Genomic DNA, 24,241 nt, shown 5'->3' on the forward strand with positions numbered 1-24,241 from the left:
GCAGTAGCAGCATGTCCTGTGTGCTCGAAACACCACCAAAGGCAGCTACCAAAGGAGTCTGGAGCCACCCACCAGCACTCCCAATTAGCGAATGATTAAATTGATTATATTGGCTCCCGCCCTGCGAGTGGTTTATACGGACATTGCGACTGATTTAACCCAAGCTTTACCCTGTTGCCATGCAATCCAGGTAGCCACCATTAAGGGGATTAGAGAGCCGAGTATCAGATTAGATCATCCGGAAGACCAGCTCACACTCACCCCATCTTCGCATTAGCAAGGCAAAGGTGAGGTCTACCTGGCTCTAAGCTTAGAATGAGAGTGACTCATCAGGTTCATTTGAGCCTTGGTGTTGCACATCATCCAGGGTGTGACTATTTAGCCTGCTGGAGTCCTCGGAAGCCTCGCTACACCCAGGACTTCTGACACTGCTCTGCCTTCTCAGGCAATTACTTCCCAAGGGAGGCAGGGGCCTGGGAAGTGGCAAAGGGGAGACTCCGCTCTTACCATCTCTCTTTGCTGCCATCCAGGGCTGCTGTCACTGTGATTGGAGGTGAGCGTGCTGGGAAGGGCTTTGAGCCCACACTGACCCTGAGACTTTGGAAGCAACTGGTCTTGTTCCAACCCAGGTTACTCTCAAGCCCTGAGACTTAGGCTGGGGAGGGGGCAGTGGTTAGGGGACAGAGAGGAATAGAAGCCTGGGGATCAAGGAGCCAGGCAAAGTCATTCACTTAAAAAGCTGGAGTCTGTGCAGATTTGGGGGATGTGCAGGAAATGGCCCACAGGCTGCTATAGAACAGACGGCTGGGCTCCGGGCAGAGAGGTGCCCACTTCTTCCCCCAGTCCATTACAAATCAGGTACAGCACTTCTGTTTTCAGTCTGTGTCTGGGAAAGGCGGTGGTTCCACCAAGATGTCAGCTAAAGCCATAGAGGATGGGGAAGGATTTGCCCTGGATGCCCTCCTGCAGGAGTCTCAGTCGGATGGTGAGTGCCCTCAGGGAGGCAGTGGAGGGCCAGGCAGCCCGGGGCTTGGGGTGCGTGGCCCAGAGCACAGGGGGTCTGGGTTCCAGCATGAAGGCACCAGCAAGGTGCATAGTATCTGAGTGAGTCTGTTCCCTCCTGGGCCTGAGCCTGCCCCTCTGTGAAGTGAGGGACCTGCCAGCTCTCAGTTGGTGGCCAGGTTTCCCCCCCACCCCGTCTTCTCCTCGGGTTCATCTCCAGGCATTCCCATCACTTCTCAGTGCAGCTGCCGCTGAAGTCCCCTCCCCGGATCGGAGTTCTTGAGAGCTTCCGGAAGTGGCGGAGGGTGCTCTGTGGTGCCTCTGGCCCTCATGCCCTCCTCAGGGGCCTGGGGCAGCGGTCTTTGGTCCCACAGCTGCCTACCCACTGTGTGCTCCCCCCTCTGCTTCTTCTCCAGAGGAGGAAGAGGCCTCCCAGCCATCCTCTGCTGGTTCTACTCCTGGGGGAACCCCATCAGGGCCTGAGGGACCTGGCTCCGACCCCACGGACCCAGCCAAACATGGAGGAAGGAAGTTCTCCCGTGCTGCAAGTAACTGATCCCTGGGTGCCTATCAGCCCCCCACCCCCGCCACTGCTCAGCTCAGCCTTCTAAATTGTCTGCATTAAGGCACACGTCCCGGTGGAGCCTCCACTATCCCCACGTTGCCGGCAGAGGGGCACGTGTATTTGGGCAATGACGTCAGTGATGCACGAGAGTCAGAGGGATGCACTCCAGGTTCTGGCTCTGCGGCTGACTTGCTGAGTGACAGACCCCAAGCTGTCCCTTAGCCTTGATCAGTTTTACCTCTGAGTGCAGGCCTGCTGCTCAGGCTCCGGCCCAGCAGTGGGCACAGGCTCGGGCCTGGCTCTTTGCCAGTGCAAGTCCACTGCCCGTGCCCTGACCTGCTGGCCCCACGCACCCAAGGCCGGGGTGAGTTTCATTTCCCCCATTGCTCCTCCCTTGAGGCACCGGGGCCTGGTTGATGATTTGCTCCCAGGACACACTCTTGTAGAGCAGCCTTACCTCTACGGCAGGGCCAGTCCAGGGACAGAGAAGCAAAAGGTCCATTCTGGGTTTGTTGTTGGTTTTTTTGTTTTTTGTTTTTGTTTTTGTTTTTGGTGGCAGAATGCACATTAACATAAAATTTGCCAACTTAGCCACTTTTAAGCAGACAGGTCCATAGTGTTGATTACCGTATATTTACACTGGTGTGTTTGTGACCCATCTTCGGAACTCTTCATCTCCCCAAACTGAAACTCTACACATTCAGCACTAACTCCCCATTCCTTCCTCCTCCCAGCCCCTGGCAGCCACCTTTCTATTTTCTGTCTATGAATTTGACTACTCGAGGGATTTCATATGAGTGGTGTTGATGTAAGACATGTCCAAACCTGTAGAGAATTTATATAAGAATTTATATGAGTCAAACTGACAACATATGCCAGGAGGCAAGGCCTCAGTTGTTGCTGAAAATAAGTTTTTTCAGCATCCTTCGTGCATTTGAAATTAAGGAAGGGATGTAAGGAAGACTGTAGAAAGCCAGGTGGGGCCTGGATTTCAGGATGGTTAACAAGATTGTGTGTTCTCTTGAGGGTTAAGACTCCTTTCAGGGGTATTAATTCTGGTATTGCAAAGGCGTGTTAACCTTGATACACCAGACTAAAGGACGCTGGCTGGCTGAAAACCCTTCACTGAAGGAGTTATAGGCCTGAGGCATGACTCCCCAGCGTAACCTGCCCAGTTAGGAATTTATGATCAAGTCACCCTGTGCAGTTGCTTTCCATAGAAAGCAACAGTGGGATCCACAGTGGAATCACACAATATTTGTCTTCTTTTGTGATTGGCTTATTTCACTGAGCATGTCTCAAGGCTCAGCCATGTGTCAGAATTTCCCTCCACTTTAAGGCTGAACAATATTCCACTGCATATAGACACCACATTTTGTTTATCCTTTCATCCATCCGGGGACACTGGGGTTGCTTCCGCCTCTTGGCTATTATGAATAATGCTGCTATGGACTTGGAGCGCAGGCACCTCTGTAGGCCCTGCTTTCAATTCCTTTGGGTGTTTACCCAGAAGTGGGATTGCTGGGTCATAGAGCACTCCCTTTTCATAGTTTCTGGAACCGCCATATTGTTTCCCACAGCGGCTGCATCATTTTATGCTCCCACCAGCGGCGCATAGGGTTCCAGTTCCTCCACATCCTAGCCAATGCTTGGATGAAATGATATCTTACTCTGGTTTTGATGTGTATTTCCCTAGTGATTAGGGATGCTGAGCGTCTCCTATGTATATTGGCCATTTGTATATCTTCTTTGGAGAAGTGTCTATTCACATTTTGCCCATTTTTAGGTTGGATTATTTGGGTATTCTGTTGTTGTAGAATTCATTATACATTCTGAATATTAACTCTTTATCAGAGCTATGATTTGCAGGTTGCTTTTCCACTCTGTTGCGTGTGTCCTGCCTTAATCAGTTAGCACGGCTGGAACAAAACGCCATAGACCAGTGGATTATGAACAACAGAAATTTAGTTCTCACAGTTCTGGAGGGCAGGAAGTCCAAGATCAAGGCTCCCGCAGACCAGTGTCTGGTGAGGGCGCACTTCCTGGACAGCCATTTTTTTGTTGTAACCTCACGTGGTGGAGGGAACAAAGGGACTCTCTCGGGTCACTTTTATAAGGGAACTCATCCCAGTCACGAGGGCTCTGTCCTCACGAGCTAGTCTCTTCCCAAAGGTCCTACCTTGTAACACCACACGTTGGACACAGTATGTTTCATGCTGTGAATTGGGAACACAACATTCAGACTATAGCGTGTCCTTTGATGCACAGAGGTGCACTCTTGATCCAGATTTCGTTCTCCGAAATACCCATTCAGCACTGCCTTGCTCGCAGGCCTGTGCCTGGAACTAGGGCGGTAGCAATGAATGAGGCTTGGTCCTTGACCTTGGAGAGCTCAAAATCTAGCAGGGGAGACAGACCAGCATTGCCTGTGGGCAATTCTGTGGCAGAAAAGGAGCGTAATAGACTCATACTTGGCGTCTATAGGTGGAGGCAGCCGAGGGATTGGGACTCTGTGGTCAGGGCAGGCTCCTGGAGGTGGCAAAGTCCTGAAAATCTGCCTGGATTTGACATGAAAAAGGTTGGAAGCCAAGCGCCAGGGAGCGGCTTCTATCCTTGCCTTAGGATAGCACAGCAGTGAGCTTGGGGAGGAAAGCAGGAGCCAGCTCTCTCGTCCTGGTTAAAGAGGTGGGCTTAGTGGGCTGCGGGGCGGGGTGGGGGGGTTGGTGGCTTCAACAGCACGGCCCTTCCCTGTACCCCTGTGTAGTGTCCATGTCATTGATCATGGGCGGTGGGAGGTGATGCTGACCAGGGTGGCAGTGGTGGAGGTAATAGGGGTGGTCAGATCCTGGACCTGCGTTAAAGGTGGAACCAACAGGAGTGCTAACGGCTGGATGTGGAGTGAGACCGGAGGAGGAGCGTCTAGGGTGAGTCCACGACCTTGGCTGCTGAGGGAACGGCGCCAGGCTGAGTGGAAGCTCGGGGGCCAGAGCAGAGGTGGGGGACAGCAAGGAGGCTGCCGCACTCATCCTGGTGGCGGCGTGGCCCGTGATGGGAGAGGCAAACAATGGTCAGACTGGATACTTCCAAGGTTAATCAGCAGGATTTGCAGATGGGCTGGTGTGCAGAGAGGGAAACTGGGCAAGATCGACTCGTGGGTGCTGACGCTGGCCTCCTGAAAGCCTGGGGCTGCCTTTCATGGAGATGGAACAGCGGGAAGGGGAATGAGTCCAGCTTGCCACGTGGCATGTCTGAGGTGCTTCTCAGACACCCACGTGGACTTGCTGAGTAGGTCTGGGCTGGACGTATCAGAATTCAGGTGGCCCTGAAAGTCATGGGGCTGGTGAGGGCACCCAGCAGTGGAGCTGAAGCAGAGCAGGGGTCTGAGGACTGAGTCCCTGGACATGACACCGTCAGAGATCCGAGCAATGAGAGGAGAGGGGACCGAGAAGGAGAGGCAGGTGTGGCAGTAAGAGACGTGGGGAAAAGTGACTCCTGAAGGCCTGATGAGGAGAACGTTTCCTAGGGCAGCCATAAACACACGTGGTGGCTTAAAACAACAGAAACGCGCTCTCCCACGGTTCTGGAGGCTAGAAATCCCAAATCAAGGTGTCTTCTGAGGGCTCAGGGGGAGACTCTACCCCATGCCTGTTCTAGCTTCTGGTGGCTGCCGGAAATCCTTGATGTCCCTTGGTGTGTGGCTGCATCACTCCAGTCTGTCTTCGTCTTCACATGTCCAGGTGCCTAACCGCTGTGGCATTCTGCCTCGCCCTCCATGCAGAAAAGGATTTCACAGAGCTTTGCCATGAGGAATGGATCAAAGTGAGGTGGCCATTGCAGGAAGCTGTGGTGCAGAGGGAGAGGCTGCCTTTGTTCTTCAGCTGGGGGGCGTGGTAGAGCCTGGTGGGATGTCCTTGGAAGCGGTCCAGGACAGAGGGAGACTGATAGCGCAGAAGCAAGGGGGGAATGCCGGAGGAGCAAGGGGGAAATGCCGGAGGAGCAAGGGGGGAACGCCCAGGAGCACCCCCTTGATTGGAGGGAGCAGGTGAGCCCAGCACACAGGCAGCCAGGAGCAGGCACTGCTCCACACAGAAGCAGGGGTCCAGAGGAGTGAGGGGCGCAGAGGAGGGGGCGGTAGACTTGGTGATGGAAGGGAGGGTGCAGAAGTTGTCTTCTGGTTGCCTGGATTTCCTTGGTGAAGTAGGGAGCTGGGAGAAGCAGGATGGTGGAGCAGCGGCCCGCTCGGAGATCGGGGAGAAGCTGTGAATGCTGGGTGTTCTCAGAGAGCGGGGGAGTGACAAGAGCAGGAACACTTGGTGGGGTTGAGCCCAGGAGATGAAGAGGAGGGGAGGGCATTAAGGGTCTGCGAGGGGCACTTGTGGTGAGTGGGTATGGAATCTACCTGGGTGAAGAGGGCACAGAGGATGGGGGATGAATGAGGGGTCGTGTTGTGGGTTATACTAAGTCCCCTCAAAATTATACGTGCGATCCTAACCCACAGTACTTGTGCATGTGACTGTAGGTGTAATAAAGATGTAAACTGAGGCCCTGGGGAGGTAGCTCAGGTGGTCAGAGCGTGGTCCTGATAGGCTAGGGTTGCGGCTTTGATCCCAGTCAGAGCACATGCGAGCAACAACAAATGAATGCAGATGTGAGTGGAACAATGAATCAATGTCTCTCCCTCCCAACCTCCCTCCCTCTCTCGTCAATAAATCTTTTCAAAAAGTAGAGGTTAGCGCTGAAACTGCACTAAAGTATTTTTAATAGATGTATGTTGAGATGAAGTCACATTGGACTAGGGTATGACATGTGTCCTTATGAGAAGAGAAGGACACAGGGAGAAGGCCATGTGAAGACAGAAGCAGAGGCGGGAGTGATGCCGCCATAAGCCAAGGATTGCTGGCAGCCACTACAAGCTAAGAAGAGGCAGAAGAGGAAACCCCCCCCAGAGCCTTCGCAGGGAACACAGCCCTGCTGACACCTTAAAACTCAGGTGTCTCCCTCCAGAACTAGAATATGAGAGAATGAACGCCCGGCTTGTAGTAATTGGTTACTGCAGCCACAGGAAACTAACACAGATGTTGGAAAGGCCAGTGTGAAGAATTGGTCAAGGCTGTGCTAGAATCAGAATCTGCAAAGGGAAGAGGTGAGAGTGTCTAGGGCGCTGCTGGGTGCTGGCAATAGAGAGGAGGCAGTTCTTGTTAATAACAAGGTCGAAGGCAGCGCTGTCCAGCAGAACTTCCTGCAGTAACGAGCATGTTCTCTGCACCGTCCAACACGGTGGCCGGTGGCTGCTAGCCACGTGTGATGTTGGAGTGTTGGAGATGTGGCTAGGACAATGGAGGAACTGAGTTTTAAATTTTCTTTTAGCCGATTAAGATATGAATCGCCAAGTGTGGCCAGCGGTTACTGTAGTGGGCAGCGTGGGCCCAGGGTACGACGGTGTGGGGTATAGAGATGAAGATTTTGGGAAGTGAGTTTGTTGGAAATATCACCCCTGCTGTAATGGAAACCATCAAGGCAGGTCAGGAGTGGAGAGACAGGCGACGATGCGCCAGGAGCTACAATCTCCAGGAAATGGCTGGGTGTGCCCTGGAGACCACGGAGGCTGATTCTGCACCTTCTGTCCCATGCCTGGGACCAATGCTGCTCCTTGCGGGGACCTGGCTGAGGGCACTGCTGCAGGCCCCGAAATCTCCAGAACTCCTGGTCCCAGCTGTCCAAACGCTGCAGTCCGGGTCCCTGTCAGATGTCCCTGCCAGGCCCAGGCACTATAAGCAGTTCACTGTGGGCCAGCTGTGCTCTGCCCAGTGTGACAAGGGGTTCCTGTCACAGGAAGCAGGGTGACTTCGGGTGGGGGAGTTGGGGATGCTTCCTGCAGAAAGGGACAGGAAGGCTGAGCCCTGGATTGTGGACGGCTTTCACTCCATCCTCTGGCCTGGGATGGGTTTGCGAAAGAGGGAGGGAACAGTTTGATTAATCCCACTGCAAATAAAAACAGCTTTTCTTGCTTCTTTTTTATTTTTTTTTTTTTTTTTGTGAAAATGATGCCTAATGCATTGGCTTCAAAGAGCAGGGCGGAGCCACCCCCACCTGGAGCAGCACAGAGCTCTGGGCCTCCTGCGCCCTCTGCTGCGTGCTCAATAAATCAGACTTCTCGGAAAAGCGGGCGGGGGCTGTTCTCTCCTCCCATCCAGCTCCAGAGCACCCTTCCCACAGCGGGCATCAGTGGAAAATGCAGGGGTGCGGGGTGGGGACAGTGCCGTGTGCTCACACATGTTCTTTGTGTCTCCAGAAATGGCAGCTATGGCTGTGACTGGCGGAGGTAAGTCTCTCTGGGAAGGAGCTCAAGCCCCCGTCTGCCCCTGGCCCTAGGCCTCTGGGAGGAACCTACCTTGGCCAAGCCCAGCCCCAAGTGTAAACCTGCGATCCTGGGTCCCCAGAAAGCAGGGCCATGAGGTCCTGAGGGCTGTCGGAATTCGTAAGCTGAGCTGTGTCTGGTTCCTGGCAACTGCTCTGCGGGCCCTGGTAGCTCCTCCAGTGACCCCAGAGGCTTCCAGCTGTGCTCTAGAGCAGCGTCCTCCCATACAGTGGCCAGAATCAAAGAAGATAAAAACATTTCTGTCACAGTAGCCACCTCTCCATACTCAACAGCCACATGTGGCTATGTGTGGTATTGGACAGAGCAGGTACAGAGCGTTTTCATCGTTGAAGAATGTTCTGTGACTGCTCTGGAGTTGGAAGGGAGGAGGGAGGAGCTCCCCTGCCCCGCCACTGCTGCGGGGCCCCGAGGGGCAGCGTCTGCCCACACCCATCATCCCTTGAAAAGAGCAGCTCTGGTGTTGTCTTTGTGCCTGGGCGGGGGGAGCACTGTTCTCCCTGCCAAAGGGAGAAGCCTGGAGCCCACTGCTCCTTGCAGCTTAATTTATTGCCCACAAGGGCCGCTGAGGCCCAGGTGGGCAACAGCCCTTGGGTGTCACAGCAAAACGGGGACCCAAACAGGCCTGGGGTCCAGTTCTCCTGGGAGCCTGTCCGCTCGCTATGCACATGTACAGCCTTCCTTTGTGTGGGGTCCCTGTCCCTGCCCTGTGACTCTCTCAAGGGCAAAGCAGATCCCCCGTTTACCCCCAGGAAGATGTCAGGGAGACCTGGGTCAGTCTGTCCCATGGGGCCAATCTCAGATTCCTGTTCCCCGCAGTGGTGGCCGTGGGCGCGGTGCCCGTGGTGCTGGGCGCTGCGGGCTTCACCGGGGCGGGAATCGCAGCCTCCTCCCTAGCGGCCAAGATGATGTCAGCGGCTGCCATCGCCAACGGGGGCGGGGTTGCGGCCGGTAGCCTGGTGGCTACTCTGCAGTCTGTGGGTAAGTGACCTGAGCAGCAGGAGGAGGTGGAGGATCGGGCCAGGGGGCCAGGACGGGATTCCGCCCAGAGGCTAAGCCTGAGGGGAGGGCCTGCCCCCCACCTCCAGTTCTGAGGTCCTCAGTGTCCAGGTTCCTTTGTCCCTCCCTCGCTGTCCCCTCTTTGGGTTGGGGGTTGGGCTTTGGGTCCAGGGTACAGCCCAGCAGGCCTGCATTCCTAGTCAACCCTACAAAACCTGGGCAGGTCCCCTCCCCTCTCCAGGCCCCAGCCTAGTCCTGTGGAAGGTGACATGCCTGCCCTTTCTCAGAGGGTCTGCCCTCTCTGTCACTGGTGGAGTCACCACCAGAGTTCATGTCTCCTCTCTGGGCGGCCCCTCCCCAAAGCAGGCATTCTGGAGTTTTAGGAACTAGAGGCGGGAGCAGGTGTGGGATGTTGGTACCCCTGACCTCCGGAGGTGTCCTGGGATCTCTGACCCTACACCCTTGCCAGGAGCTGCTGGGGCTGTCTGTCCCCATGTGCTGTCAACCTCTCTTTTTTCCCAGGGGCAGCTGGACTCTCTATGTCATCCAACGTCCTTCTGGGCTTGATTGGGTCATCTCTTGGGGCCTGGATGGGGTATTCAAAAGAGAAAGACACTTCCTCTCCTCCAGATGAACCCAGTGGTGGTGACTCTCAGGATGGCAAATCCCCAAACGACAAGCCCCCTGCCTCCCAAAATTGTTCAAAGAAGGATGAGAAATAAAGACGAGATTCAGTGACCTTTCCCCTGTGTCTACACTGCGTTCCTGTGGACAGGGCAGGGCAAGCCAGTGGGGACTCTGTAGGAACGCGCACCGACATCCTCCATGGCTGGAAGCCACGTCTGTTCCCAGTCCTGCCACTCACTTGTACCCCTGAGATTGCCATGTCTCCCCCTTAAGCCTCAGTTCACAGCTCTTCAGATGGAGACTTGGACCAAGTGTCTTGGGAGATCTGAGCCCAGGCCAGCGTAATAGGGCACCTTGGCTCTGGGGTCACTGTCTGAGCCCTTGACCTTCAGCTCCTAAGCCCTTTACCCTCAGGCATTCTCGACCCCTCCACGCCCCATGGGAGACTCAGGGTCAGGCTGCATTGTGACTCTAGCACAGCGATTTTCAACCATTTTCATCTCACAGCACACTTAAACTCATCACTAAAATCCTACGGGACAACAAAAAATATATTCTTTGCTGATGTAATTTTGATTCATTCACACCAGATGCCTACTGTTGTGTTGGCTGTTGTCATTTTTTTATTTGACAGTCTAAGGGAAAAGAGGTCAGTGCCCCTGACAAAATAGGCACTGCATATTTTAAGAACTCTTGAAGGAGACTTGACTTGGGGTGGTGAACACACAATACAATATACAGACTATGTATGATAGAATTGTACACCTGAACTCTATATAATTTTATTAACCAATGTCACCCCAATAAATGCAACTAAAAATAAAAGTTCTTGCAGCACACTGGTTGAAAATCGCTGCTCTAAAGTTCAGGGACATTGTGTCTGCCTGGCCTGGTGGCTCCTGAGGCTCTCCAGGTAAGTGGAGAAACTGCATTTTTCCAGGGAGCTCTGTCTCTGTTGGTCTAGAACCTGGGGTCATCAGCCCCCAGAAGGGATTGACCAGTGCCTGCAAAGACAGACAGGACTTGCTTCCCTGGTGGGACTCGCAAGAGATGGGCCAGTGCGGATCATTTATTTCCCAAGGCCCACTGTGTGCCCAGCCCCGGCTGGTGTGTCAGGTGTCCCGTGCACACTGACCTGGCATCTGCCACCTGCCTGCCTTGCTGATAACCCACAGTCAGCTTCTGGGAGGCCTTTTCCATCTTAGGTTCGAGTCTCAGATCTCAACCTACTGGCCTTCACACCCATTCTTCCTTGACTGGAGTCAGGCTGTGTATTTCAGACAAGACCCCAGACACATGAATGAGCCCAGCTAAGATCCTAAAAGTCAACCCAAAGCTGAGGCCAGAAGGGCCGCCTGCCTCAATTGCTGACCCATGGAATCATGAATTAAATATTTTTAAGTCACCAATAGCTCATTGATAACACAACCCAATGTGTGTGATATATTGAGAGGATCAAGCTTCATGGTGTGGAGGACAGAGAAAGTAGAGATTAATTCTAACTATAGCTATTAGGGAAGGCTTCCTGGAGGAGGTGCCATTTTATTTAAGATTATATAGTTATAAGTAATAGAAACTTGACTATAACTGGCTTGAGTTCAGGGGACTTTATTGGCTTCCTGAACTGAAAAGACAAAAGAAGTAGGCTTCAGTTGAGGTTTGATTCAGCAGCTCAACATTGATGTGAAGGACATGTTTCTTTCTGTCCCTCCTCTGCTTCTGAGTTGTCAGCTTCATCCTATGGCTGCTGAGTTTCATGGTTGTAAGTTGGCTGCTGGCAGGCGCTGGAGGCTACCTGCTTCTTTATTCATGTCTCCCCCCAAAGAGCATTTTTCCATGAACCTTCTGCTGAAGAGCAAGAAAGCATCTTTCCCAAATGCCTCTGTTAAAGGTTCCTGTTCATTTCACCCCTAAAGCCATTACTTTGGCCCAAAGGATGTGATGTGAGTATTGGTTTTAGCCATTCTGGGCTCACCTTTGGAGGCTGGGGTCAGAGCCCAAGGCTTGGACAAGCCCAAGGTCAAGGCAGAGACTCCCAGTCCCTGAGGAGTGGACAAAGACAGGGACTGTCCTCCAGAGACAGAGTAAGGGCTGTCCTCTGAGGGGAGACTGGGCCTCCAAGGACCCCGTTGGGAACCAAAGCAGTCCCCTAGCCAGGCAGTCTGCATCTGTCTCTGGGTAGTGACCATGGCCAGGTGCGTGCAGCCCTGCAGGCCTGGTGCCACTTGTGCGCCACAAGCTCTAAAGGGGCAGCTGACTCCCAGAAGGGTCCCCGTGCTCTCCTGACCCAGGCAGGCCTGAAAGGCACAGTCTTCCGCCTGTAGACTTTGTGGGCCCTCAAATTCCAAGGGATTCATGTCAGGTTTTCCAAGGGGGTACCGCTGAGGTCCAGGTGTCCTGGTGGGTAGACCCCTTTCCCTCCTCTCTCCTGAGGGGCGTGGGAAAGAACAGCCCACCAATCCTCTCTCGTTCTCTCTTCTTTCTTCTTCTCTCTTTTCTTCCTTTGAAATCTCAGCTCTAATTAATTCCTCTCCTTTCTTTCTTTCTTTTTAGAGAGAGGGGAAGGGGGGGAGGAAAGAGGGAGAGAAACAGTGATGTGCAAGAGAGACATTGATCAGTTGGTTGCCTCTTGCACGCCCCCAACCAGGGGTCTGGCCTGCAGCCCAGGCATATGCCCTGAGCGGGAATTGAACCAGTGACCCTTTGGTTCGTAGGCCAGCACTCAATCCATTGAGCCACACCGGCCAGGGCATAATTCCTTTACTTTTACAAAAAAACTAGTTGTACAGTTTCTTAGCATATCCTCTCAGCAAGGTTAGGAAGTGGAGGTTCTTGGCACCTGACTGTACTGCTCCCTGCCTTTGAACCTCAGCTGAAACACCAATGAACATTCAGGGAAGGTGTGCATTTAGCATTTACATATAGTAAAGGTATAAAACCATACATGGGAATAATTAGCTGTAAATTCTGGAGAGTGGTTACCTGCGGGGCAGGAGGCAGAGCGAGGAGGTTGGAAGGGATTCTCAGGTTGTGTTCACTGCATCTGTATCATTTGAGATCTTGAGTGGAGTGGCAGTCAAATAAGCGTTTGTTGTATTATTATCCATAGCTTGTTGGATGTGTGGAGAGCAGGACCAATAAAAAGGCATTGGTCCCTTCAAGACAGCATCAAGAATATAAAACAAAGTGGAGTCACTTGTGTCAACCAAAACGACTGTTAGTCAGCCGTGACACTTCGGTTCAAGAGGGAAACTGCCTAAGTCACACAAGATGCACCTGACAAGGAGACACAGCTAAGGGATCTGCACATGTGACCAGGACAGCCATGTCTGCAGAGCAGAGCCACCCAGAGATAGGCTGCTGGGGAAAGCCCATACTTGCCATCAGAGGTGTCAAGACAGCTATTTAGAGACCCAGAAGGGTGGAGTACACCCTTTTCAAGATATAACTGAGGTGGGCTCCAGACCACTGCTGAGATAGCCAAGCTCCACCCACCAGAGCGCTGCTCCACACCACGCTGATCTCCCTTGGCATCGGCTGCTGGAGGCTCTGCCCTGCTGGACTGAGGACTTTGTCTGCCCTGTTGCCGACCTGGCTCCGGAGACCCTTCCTTGCAAGACGCTGACGACTCCCTTGCCCACTGTGCAGTCTCCCAGACCTGCCGACTGAGACTCTGGGACTCAGGTTCATCACTCCCCATTGATTGCTCTCGGTCTGTGTTATATTTTTCTTAGATTGTTAGAGTGTGAGTAGGATATTAATTGGTTGATGTTCTACTTTGCGTGACCCTGAATTCAATAAAAGCTGAGAGGCTAGCATAGCCACCCTGTGTGACTCCTGTCAATTTCTTGGTGCTGGACAGCTCAGCAGGCAGCTAGCGGAGGGAGAAGTTGCCCAGCTGACTTAGAGGAAAGACTATATTGCAAACATACGCTTGTGACAGAATGCCTGAAAATATTTCCTACTATGAATAATGCGTATTTTAAAAGCACCTGTAAGGTAAGAGAGAGGAAGAGCAGGTGTACACGTCTCTTTCAACAATTTGCTGGGACGGCAGTAGAGAAATTAAAAGGCACTTGGTGAGAGCTTGGGGGTCAGCAAGTGATTACAAAGTCGATCTCTATAGTCTCTATAATAACTAGAGTTTCCCCTTGATGGGAAAAGGGAAGAAAAATGTGGTTTTGGTTTCTTGGAAAAACAAAATCAATCTCAGTTGCTGCTGCATGTCTTGGGCTGTGCTTCCCTCTGAGCGGAGCTGCTTTTAACCCTCCAGGAACACAGTCAAGCTCAGTTCTAGTTCTGTGGATAGTGGCAAGGTCAAAGTCTTTGAGGAGGAAGAGGGCATGAAATCATAGGAGCTGGGATAGTTGACCCACAGCAATGGACGGAAGGCAGAGTCTATGGATCCAGACGCTGGGGGCTGGTGGAGCTGTCATTGTGAAGAGAATGCTTTTCTGATTGCATCTAAGTTCTTGAAAGAATAAGTGATCATCTGAGAGTGAGCTGAGAGGAGATGGTGGTAGAAGCTTTAGAAGCCAAATTTTGTAGAATTGCTGGGTAAAAAACCATACCCACATGCTGACCCAGTGCCCTTCCATCCAGAAGTGATTTGAGCCTCAGCTCCCATTGTGACTGGCCTCGCAGAATCAGGATGGGCTCCCCCAACTGGAACGCTGTTAGGATGTTGAAACTGGTGGAACCGCGCGCGTGCGCGCGCACACACACACACACACACACACACACACACACATTCATTGTGTGAATTAGCAAATCCTCTGGTGTTGAAAGTAGCTGGTGGGAGGTGTGTGGATTCCAGAGCAGGGCAGACCTCCAACCAAGTGTGGCGGAAACTCATGAACCCAACAGGTGTATCACACTACTCATGATGACTATTTAAACTTAAATTACAGCCATTTTTTTTTCAGTCTATCCTCAATGTAACAGCCGTAGTGAACCTGATCTTGTCATTTCTCTGCACCAGGCCCCGCACTCGCTTCCCATCTCGCTTGGAGCACAAAAGCAAGTCCTTGCAGGCCGGCTTCCTGTTTACCTCTGACATTCCTTCTTGCCCCCCTCCCTCTTCCTCTCCCACCTGGGCCCCTTGCCACCTCTGTTCCTACCACCTGGAGCGACTCCCCTCCTTCAACTCCTTTTGCTTTAGTAAGTCTTCAAATCACACACTATATTCAGTAACTTATCTTACTTTATGTCCTCTTACAGTGTGTAAACTCCATAAGGACACATATTTGGGCTAGTTTGGTCTTTGTGTTACAGAAACAGGGGAGTCCAAAAACAAACCCCCGAGTTTGAGGCTGGGAGATAGGGAGCAGGAAGCAGCTTTCAGGATGCCCTTGCATGCCTGGAGCTAGTGGCTGGAAACATTGTTGCAAAGAGCCGCTTTACTTCCAAGACTCAGGAAGATGGGAGGGATCTTGGACTGTGGGCTGGTACGGAAGGAGCAGGCAGAGCCTGCGTAGGGTTCGGTAAATGGTCAGGACTGTTTGCAACACCCACTGCGTGAGAGGACGAGGGGGAGAGAGGAGGCAGGGAGGAAGAGAGAAGCAGCTGCGGACATTTTGGGCTGGCTCTGGCTCTCTCTGGCCCTCATGCCCTCACTCTCTGGCTCTTGTGGGCTCCCTCCATGTGGCTTGGAGCAGGGGTCTCCAGGCGGCTTTAAGAAGAAGCTCTCGCCATGCAGTTTTGAGAAGAAGAGGAGATCCATGCGGTTTGCAGGAAAAAGGCAGTTTACAAGGAGGCTGAGAATCCAGGCGGTCCTGCATTGAGAGCTGGAGGGCACCACAGCACAGAAAGGACCTCACCAGTCAGAACTAAGTGATTGGCAGCTACTGGTAAAGCTGAACTGTGCCTAGGAAGAAACGGTATTTCTGACTTTCCTAAGACTGGCCAGGTCTGGGAGGGGGAGGCAGGACTATGTGTAAATAAACAATTCTTTTTCTTTTCACCAAACTCTGGTATTCAGAGTTATGATTCTGGCGGCGGGCAATCGGGCCCCTAACTAAACAGCCCAAGGGTTCTGTTACACTTGCTCTCACTCAGTGCCTAGATCCATGTCTCGTGTGGTGGTCCCTCAGTATAGATTTTTGGAATAACTAAACAATCAGTCATGACAAGGATTAATGCTATTCTGAAAACCACCTTTCTGTCTCCATTAGAAATTAATATTTATCCTCTTATTATATAACTTTGATCAGATTTATTAATGATCTTTATCATGCAGATAGGACACTCCATCCCCAAATTAAATGACAGTGTCTTCCATTAACCGACAGGGGTGGATACAGTGGTCAGATTCCATCTCTAATAACTAGATTTTTCCATTGACTGGGAAAAGGAAAACAATATGGCTGCAGTTTCAGTTTCTTGTAAAACAAACGTAGTTTCAGTTTCCTGTAAAATGAAACCTACCATATTTGGGACTTGCATTACTGAGGGGTGGAACTGCTCCTAATATCCGGAGCCACGCCTCAAGAGCAGTATCCAAATTCAAGCCCTGGAGCTCAGTTCCACATTTCAGAAAATCCTCTCCTCTCGGTAAGACGGGGAGGGGTGGCAGGGGTGGCAGGGGATTCAGGGAGCGGAGGGAGACCCATGTGGATCCACTCACAGAACATTCTTTTTGTTCTCAGCAGGGAGGCTGCCATCAGAGAAAGTGGGTCTTGGGAGGGAAGGGACTCCAGCCCCCACCAGCTCCTGGGCTCTGGGACTCAGGGGGCAAAGAGCCTGGTCCATTCCTGGGTGGGGGTGAGAGAGGCAGGGGGAAGAGACCAATTAGGTTTAGGGGGACGCAGATCACAGCCGGTCCAAGCCTGAGCTTTGGAAGCAGCTGGACCTGGGTTGGGTGGCACTTTGACATACAACGTCTTGTGACCTGGATGAACCACTCACTCTCTCTGTGCCAGACAATGTTTTCTCATTTATAAAAGGAAGATAGTAATCTCTTCTTTATCACTGTTAGATTACATCAAAGCAGGAACCCAGAGTAACCTGGGACAGGCAATTGGTTCTCGTCCTGGTATCTTTTAAGTTGCTATGTGGAGGTTTAAGGGAGTTCCAGAAATATCTGAATAGTGGATGCTGGAAGGAAGCAGCCCCCTGGGGAAACAGAATCCACCTCCACCCCACCTCCCACTAACAGGTCCTTGCATAACCCCAACACCCACACCTGGACCCTTTCCAGGCCTGCTGCCCCACAAGCCCCAAGAAGCTTCTCTACCCCCCACTGGGACACCTTATGAGGCTACAGGGGTGGGTGGGGGAATCCCAGGTGCAGCAGCGGGTGGGGTGGGTGGGGGGGTGGGTGTGGGCCCTAAGTGCAGCATCTGCAGGGGTGGGGGAGGGACGGAACCCCAGGTGCAGCATGCCCATCCCTCATCAGAGCGCCAATCTCCGCGCAGGTTTGACTGCTGAGTGTTTATTACCCTGTGCACCATGGAAGCCATCCTGGCCTCTTCAGTCCCCAAGATAATGTCCGCAGTGAGCCTGGCCAAAGCTGGCGGGGCGGCCTCGTATGGTGCCCTGTCTGGACTGACATCAGCGGGTAAGTGCCCCTAGGAGGGCGGCTGGGGAGAGAGGGCACAGGGAGGGCCCTGCTCAGGGATCTGTGAAGACAGGGGGTGGCTTCATCACCTGTGGCCTCTCTCCCCTGCCCTGTCCTTCCCTGGGAGTCTGTCCTGCTCTCTCTCCGAGAAGGGCCAGAGGGAGGCAGGAGCTGAAGAAGGAGCCCCTCTGGGCACCCACCCACACACACACACACTACAGGGACCTTGCCTGGGTCCTGCTTCCTGGCCCCTGTTTCCCTTGGATTCACCACCAAAATTTACCTCCTTTACTTTTTGACCAATGCGGCCACCCAGCCTTTCACAGCAGTTTGTAATGTTGGGTCTCAGAAGCAGAGCATTGGTTTTAGCGAAATTCTTCAGTTTGGCTCTCTTTTCTTAGTTAGTTCATGTGAGTGCCCTCCTGGGTTTTATTTTTTTACTTAGCCATTTATCTTGTCTTTTGCCCCCACCCCACCCGCAAAGTCAGCCTTTCTAATATGTTTAATGTGTACCAGGTTTTCATATATATTTTTGCAGAATGGGTATTTTCTGTTTGCATGCGTTTTCATTTACTTACAGAATGGTGTGCTGTCTACGTCATTCTGTTGCTTCTCTTTGCATGAAAAACTTTTTGAGGCCTGTCTGTGTTGCTAGGTGAGCTTCCAGCCCTCACTTCCATTGCTGCAAAGTGGTTGCGTGTGTCCCCACCGCCATTTATTTACCTTTCTGTCCCCTGGGTGGACACCCAGGGGCCCTCCACCCCCAACCAGCAAAAATTGCATCATATGGAACAGGGGGAGGGCGCAGGGCCTCCGACCACCGCCTGACACCTGGCGCCTGTGCACCCACCCCATGTCCCTCCTCAGGGCTTACCCTGCCATCCAGCGCTGCCCTGGGCTCGGCTGCATCGACCGTGGCATCCTTCCTGGGGACAGTGAAGGTCTCGTGCCTGGTGGGATCCCCCGCCGCGGCCCTGACTGCTTGCCCACTTGGAGGTAACTGACCTTGGGTAATAGACGCTCTCTTTGGGCCCCCACTGAGCGCACAGAAGTGTCACAAGCATGTTAAGGCCTCTAGGCCACAGCCAATGCTCCTTCCTTCCTGTCTGAATTACAGAGCCCTCCTCAGCTGATGGTAAGAGTAAGAGCAGCTGGCTTTTCTCAAAATGCTAGTCACTAGGCTTGGCAGTTGACATGTATCCGTCGGTTTACTTCTCATAACGATCCCAGACGAAGATAATGTCCCTTATTTATACATGTAGACACCACGGTGCAGGAGCCTTGGGCAGGGAGGAAAGGGTGGGCAGCTGGGAACTGCAGTAGGAAGGAAACGCAGGCCCGGCTTCGGGAGGAGGCCTCAGGGCAGGGCAGGCTCTGAGCAGCCCAGAAGGGCCCGGACACCCTCCCCGTGGGTGAGCACGGTGCCCGCCAGCAGGCAGGTTGTCAACAGCACCCATTTCCCCTTGGCCTTCTGATGTGGGGACGTCCGTGTGCCAAGCCGCTGGCCGGCCTGGCATTACTCACTTGTCAAACAATAACATTAAGCAGTGAGTATGTTCTAAACAGGCCCCTGATTCCTGAGTCTCTGGTTCATAGCCCACCCAGGGGGCCCCTTGGACCATTCAGTTTTGGTTTCCTGCCCCTCTCTCTTTACTTTCTCCATCGTTGCCCCAAGGCTCTCTCCCTGGGGAGCTGGCGGAGTTCACTGCTGCACGCCTTGCTATCTTTAGAACTTCTGGCCCCCACTGGCCTCAAAGACTGCAATCCTGGCCACTATGGCTGCAGCAGACCAAGACCTCTGCCTGCTCCCCAGGACCCACAGCATTGGAGAGCCAGGCCCGTGCACACCTCAGTATGATTCAGTGTTGTGCATGGCTCCGGCCACAAGGGAGCAAGGGTGAACTCTGGGGTGGCTTCCTGGAGGAGGGGGGTGACAAGTCAGGCCCTGAAGAATCAGGAGCATTCATTTGACTCACTCAAGCATTGCTCTCAAGTAGCATTCAAGCATTCCATGGTGCTTGCCTGACTTCAGCCAGGCAGTGCAGATGAAGCAGCTTCTCTCCACAGGTTCCCTCACTTATCGCGGGTATTGTTCTAGACCCCCCCGCGACAGGTGAAAATCTGCGAAGTAGGGACCTTATCTTTATTGAAGTATCTATATATATTGTAAGGCTTTATAATCCCTTCCCACGCACTTATAAACCATTCCCACTCCCTTATTAACCTTTTCCACACTTTTATAAACACTACTTATGTTCTTAAACATATTCTACACTCTTAAACCTACGTAACTTTAACAACATACGTATACAGTACCGCAAAATCCCGCAATATAGCGAAGTATCCGCTATATTAAATAATTAAATATAATATTTAAAAAAATCCCATGATACAGTGAGGCCTCGATAAGTGAACCGTGATATAGAGAGGGACCACTGTACATGAGTATGGATTATAGTCTAAAGAGCTTCTATAATTCCCCACTAAGCAAACATTGACCAAATTCTAGATGATGAGCTGACATCTTGGCTCAGAGAGCACGGCCCCCATTTCCTTCGCCTCTCCCTGCCCCTTTGAAACTACCACGCCCTAAATTACCTGGCCAAAAAGTCCACCTTCATGGAAAAGGAACGTGGCAGTGGCTTGCTAGGGTTTTTTTTGTTTGTTTTCGTTGTTTTTGGTTTTAAACAAACCTGGCTTGGAAGACAGAACGAAAAGGATAGCTTCTGACCTCCCTACGAACCCCTAACCAATCAGCAGACAGATAAAAGTGAACCAAACCAAAATTGTAACTGATGACTGAGTTTATGGGCACAAGGACCTCAGACCCCATCTCCAGGCAACTTTAGGCCAAGGCGGCACATTCACTGAGGACAGAAGTTACACCTCTGCAATCAGACTCCCCAGCAATCCTCACCAAGCTCAGGGCTGTTGACGCTACCTTTCTCAGAAATCCCATGTCTCTGAGTGAAGGGGGTGGGGGGATGAGAACAACCCCCTCCCCGTAGGTGGGCCATGAGCTCAGGGAGTGGAAGGGAAGCCAACTGTGGCCCTACTCACACCGTGTTCTCTTGGTTTCCAGCTAAGACTGCTGCAGCTGTGATCGGAGGAGGTAAGCCGCTTTAGGGAAGGGACTCATGGCCCCGTCTCTGGGATTTGGGCCATAACTGGCCTTGTGCGTGCCTATGTTTGCCCCAGGCCTCGTGTAGATGGTAGGAAAGGAGATGAAAGGATGGAGATGAGCAGGAAGCGAGGGACTGGAAACAGGAAACAGAGACCTTGAAACAAGGCGTATCATGGCAACGCTGATGTGGAGGCAGCCCTGGCTGGGCCCAATCTCCTCTTCGCAGAGCGTTCGCTGTGTGACCTTAGATATGTCTTTGAACTCCTCTGAGCTCTCATTTTCTCCTCTGACATATGGGCCAGTATCACCCACTCAGGATTATCGTGAGGCTTTGTATAGGATGAAACGTGCACAGAATCAGAACATAGGCAGGGCATTAAAGAGAGGCCATCGGCTCAGTGACCCTGGGTCTAGTGACTTTCCTGCTGCCCTGTGGATATGCCGTGGAGCCCCTGAGTTGGGATTCACTGAGATTCACGCAGGGCTCAGAATGTGCTCCTTGCTTCCACTAGGCCCCTGGGTGAGTAAAATTGATTGTATTAAAGAGTTCCTCGGCAAAGACAAGGAACTTGAAAGCCGCACCCTGGCTCCTGCATCCTACTGATGCAGAAACTGAGACCCCGAGGACAAAGGGCTTTGCTAAGGACGGTCCTGCTGCAGACCAGAGCTGGTCCCGGGTCCCTGTCCCCACTGACCCCACAGCCTTTCCTGCTTCCCCAAGTTCTTTCTGTGACCTCTGGCCAGGCCCAGAGTCTCTCCCAAGTTTCGAGTTCACCCCCTTCTCCACCCTCTTGAGGTCTCCTGAGCCTAACCAACTGTGTATGGGGGTGGGGGAAGGGAGTCCATTCCCTTGAGTGTCGCCTTGACCTTGCTCCTCTCCTTTGACAGCTGTGGCCGTGGGCGCGGTGCCCGTGGTGCTGGGCAGCATTGGCTTCACTGGGACAGGAATCGCGGCTTACTCTTTAGCGGCCAAGATGATGTCAGCAGCCGCCATCGCCAACGGGGGTGGGATTGCCTCCGGTAGCCTCGTGGCTACTCTGCAGTCCATCGGTAAGTGTCCCTGGTGTGGCAAGAAGGGCGGGAGTCTCAGAGGGGCCGGCCCAGATCCTAGCCCTAGCGATCTTCAGTCTCTCTGGGTCTCTGTCTAACTCCCCCTGCCCTCTCTCCGGGTTTCTCTGAAGGAGACGTAGGACGGGGGGAAGGAGCCCTAGCCTGGGGTGTGCAGGTTCAGGTGGACTCTGCTCGAAGTGGGTGGCTGGGTTACTTGGAGCACCCCCCCCCCCCCAATGGCTCAGCCTCCTTCCCTGGAGAGCCAGGCAGCTTCCAGCTCTGTTTAACCACTGGAATTCATGCCACTGGGTAGCTGCCTGCAGCAGCCCCTCCCAGAGCAGGGATCCTGGGGTCTGGGAAACCAAGGAAGGTGCAGGGTGGGGTGTCTGGGCCTGCCGGTCCCTCTCCGCTCAATCTCTGCTTCTTCCGCAGGAGCCAGTGGACTGTCCGTGTCATCCAACACCATCCTGGCCACCGCTGGGTCTTTCCTGGGGTCCCTCCTGGTTTAGCTCCCTGTCACTCCTAGTGCAGAGAAGAGGACCAGGTGGAGCCCTGCTCACCAGCCTGATGCAATGGGGACCACACCCAGGATGACAATGTGCCCCATGCTGTACCCCCAGAAAATAAGGAATAAAAATGAGGTGTTGCAACCCCTCCCGGATCCCTTTCGTCTTGCTTACAGTCAGGTGGGGGAGGGCTCACTTCTCTTCCCAACTATGTAGTCACAGAGCCACATGGCGTTGGGGTGCAGTGAGCTGGAAAGAACGTAAACAGGAAAGCTGGAAGTGCCCCCTGCCCAGCTTCTGACTCTGAATGTGACCCTGGGCAGGCCCTCCTCTCTGGGCCTGCTATTGTCCCTCTCTAAATTGGGAGTTGATTTAAATAACCTCAAAGATCCCAGCCAGGGAGGATGTTGGCTCAGTTCCTATGCAGAGTCAGGAAAAGGGGGAGAGGAGGGTGGGCTCTCTGGAGCCACTTACCAAGCCCAAGTCTCATTTGCACACTGGAAACTAACTGGGTAGCTTGGGATCCTGCCGCCTGCCACCATGTCCACTCAACACAGATTTGTGCGGAACGAAAAGGGATTTTATTAACAAGATACCCAATTTGAGGGGGCTGGGAGCACCCCTGCTTCAAGCCAACCTCTTCAGCAAAGCATAGAAATCCCGTTGTTTTCAGAAAGACTAAAACCCAAACACATGCCCAGAAGCCCCCCATCATTACTTTTCTGTCCTTTTGGAACTCAAGACAGCTACACAAAGGGGCCCCTGGCCTCAGTCTCTCTGTGGTGCACACCTGTGAGTTCCAGAGAGGCCATGCCTAGCAGCAGATCCCCGCCCCCCTCTCTCTGTCTCTTGTGTGTGTGTCTGCAGTGTGCTGCCAGATCACTCCAGATTGTTGTGCACAGGAAGCTCCATCCATCGGGCCCTGGGGCTGAGGAAGGTCTGGGGCCTGCGCCTCTCTCAGGGCAAGAGGGTGGATGCAGCCCAGGCCCCCTGTGGTGGGGGGTGACCCGGTGCATGTTGCCCGCCAGGTCCCACGAGCGCTCCTGCCCCCACCCCGACTGGGGCTGAGGGGCAAGGAAGAGACAGGAAAAGAACATATGTTTTCCGGCGTGCTCTGTTTTAAGGACTTGGGCCAGAGACCTATGTGTGACAAAGTATCGGGCTTTTTCACTAATGTGTACCAACGCCCACCGTGTCTGCCAGCCCCACAGTGTCTTTGCCCCTTTTCTGGCCACCATCTTGCAGATGGGGACAGAAGTTTCCCAGCCAGGCACAGGCGCACACGGATCTCCACTCAAGGCAGGATGTCCTGCCCCCACAGGCCACCCAGCCCTGTCGCCTTTGTTTACAGTAGCCCCAGGGTGTGGGAAGGCTGGCTTGCAGCTTTGATTGCCTTTCAATCTCCACGGTTTCCTGTGCTTCCTGCAACCCCCTCCTGGGGAAGCGGGCTTGGTTTCCTGTGCTTCCTGCAACCCCCTCCTGGGGAAGCGGGCTTTTCCGCTGGCTGCTGCTTTAGACTGCCACCTCAGGGTTTTTTTCCCTACCCTTCCTTCTGGGGGGTACAGCTTTTCATGCCAGATTGGGGTTTGCCCCTCCGCGCCCCAGTGATGTGGCCTGACCCACCCTGTCACACACTCACCCCATCCCTGGTCTCTGACGGCCAATGGCTACTCCCTAGGTGGCCTGGCTCAGGCTTCCAAAGCACAGCCTCTGGGACCTCACTGCCCCAGCCCTGCCCGGTCCTCCCTCCCTCAGCTAGAAGGAAAACTGTTCATCGGGGCTCTGGCCTTCCTGCTTCAGGGCCTCGGTCCGGAAATGTGCTTCTCTTCCCAGAACAAGCTCATGTAAAAACTTACCACTAGGATGGGTTTCATCCCAGCGGATAGAAAATTCACTCCCATATTGATTCGTACTCTCTTTCCACAAACTCTGAGCATGGGCTGTGGGTCAGGACCTGGGCTGGGTGCTGGGGAACCCCGCCTTTTCCGGGGCAGTGCTCATGGTCTGCTCGGGGGATGCACCCCAGCCCCCGATCAGTGCATTTCCCGAGGCCAGCCCAGGGCTCGTGGGGGCCCAGAGCAAGGCGTGTAGCAGCAGCAATGCCTTTGTCCATTTGGGCTGCTGTAGCAAAAACCTCAAGGACCAGGTGTTTTACAAACAATAGAAATTTATTTCTTGCAGTCCTGGAGGCTGGGCATCCAAAGACCCAGGTACCGACAAAGTAGGCATCTGGTGAGGGGCTACTTCATGGACAGCGGTCTTTTCGCTGTGTCCTCCCGTGACAGATGGAACAAGGGAGCCCTCCAGGGTCTCTTTATAAGGGCATTTAATTCCAGCCATGAAGGAAGGCCCTACCCTCATGATCTAAGCGCCTCCCCAATGTCTCACTCGCTAACACCATCACCTTAGGGGGTAGGGTTTAAACATGAATTTT

The 24,241-nt window shown here is 53.2% G+C and overlaps 2 protein-coding genes across 2 annotated transcripts; both read left to right on the top strand.

Moving 5' to 3' along the window:
- Positions 1 to 122: 122 nt before the first annotated feature.
- On the top strand, positions 123 to 9,684 carry LOC150017209 (interferon alpha-inducible protein 27-like protein 2). The gene is made up of 6 exons (XM_090268372.1): positions 123 to 553; positions 865 to 985; positions 1,419 to 1,550; positions 7,860 to 7,889; positions 8,763 to 8,924; positions 9,465 to 9,684. Exons 2-6 carry the CDS (start codon positions 913 to 915, stop codon positions 9,662 to 9,664), a joined length of 597 nt encoding a protein of 198 aa, XP_090124498.1. The 5' UTR covers positions 123 to 553; positions 865 to 912; the 3' UTR covers positions 9,665 to 9,684.
- A 7,273-nt stretch (positions 9,685 to 16,957) lies between these two features.
- On the top strand, positions 16,958 to 21,955 carry LOC150017210 (interferon alpha-inducible protein 27-like protein 2). The gene is made up of 5 exons (XM_090271346.1): positions 16,958 to 17,127; positions 17,995 to 18,123; positions 20,210 to 20,239; positions 21,140 to 21,301; positions 21,734 to 21,955. The coding sequence occupies exons 1-5, from the start codon at positions 17,019 to 17,021 to the stop codon at positions 21,808 to 21,810; spliced, it is 507 nt and encodes a 168-aa protein (XP_090127472.1). The 5' UTR covers positions 16,958 to 17,018; the 3' UTR covers positions 21,811 to 21,955.
- Positions 21,956 to 24,241: the final 2,286 nt, after the last annotated feature.

Source organism: Furipterus horrens, unplaced genomic scaffold, assembly GCF_987537825.1.
Source record: "Furipterus horrens unplaced genomic scaffold, mFurHor1.1.pri manual_scaffold_3, whole genome shotgun sequence".
Taxonomy (NCBI): domain Eukaryota; kingdom Metazoa; phylum Chordata; class Mammalia; order Chiroptera; family Furipteridae; genus Furipterus; species Furipterus horrens.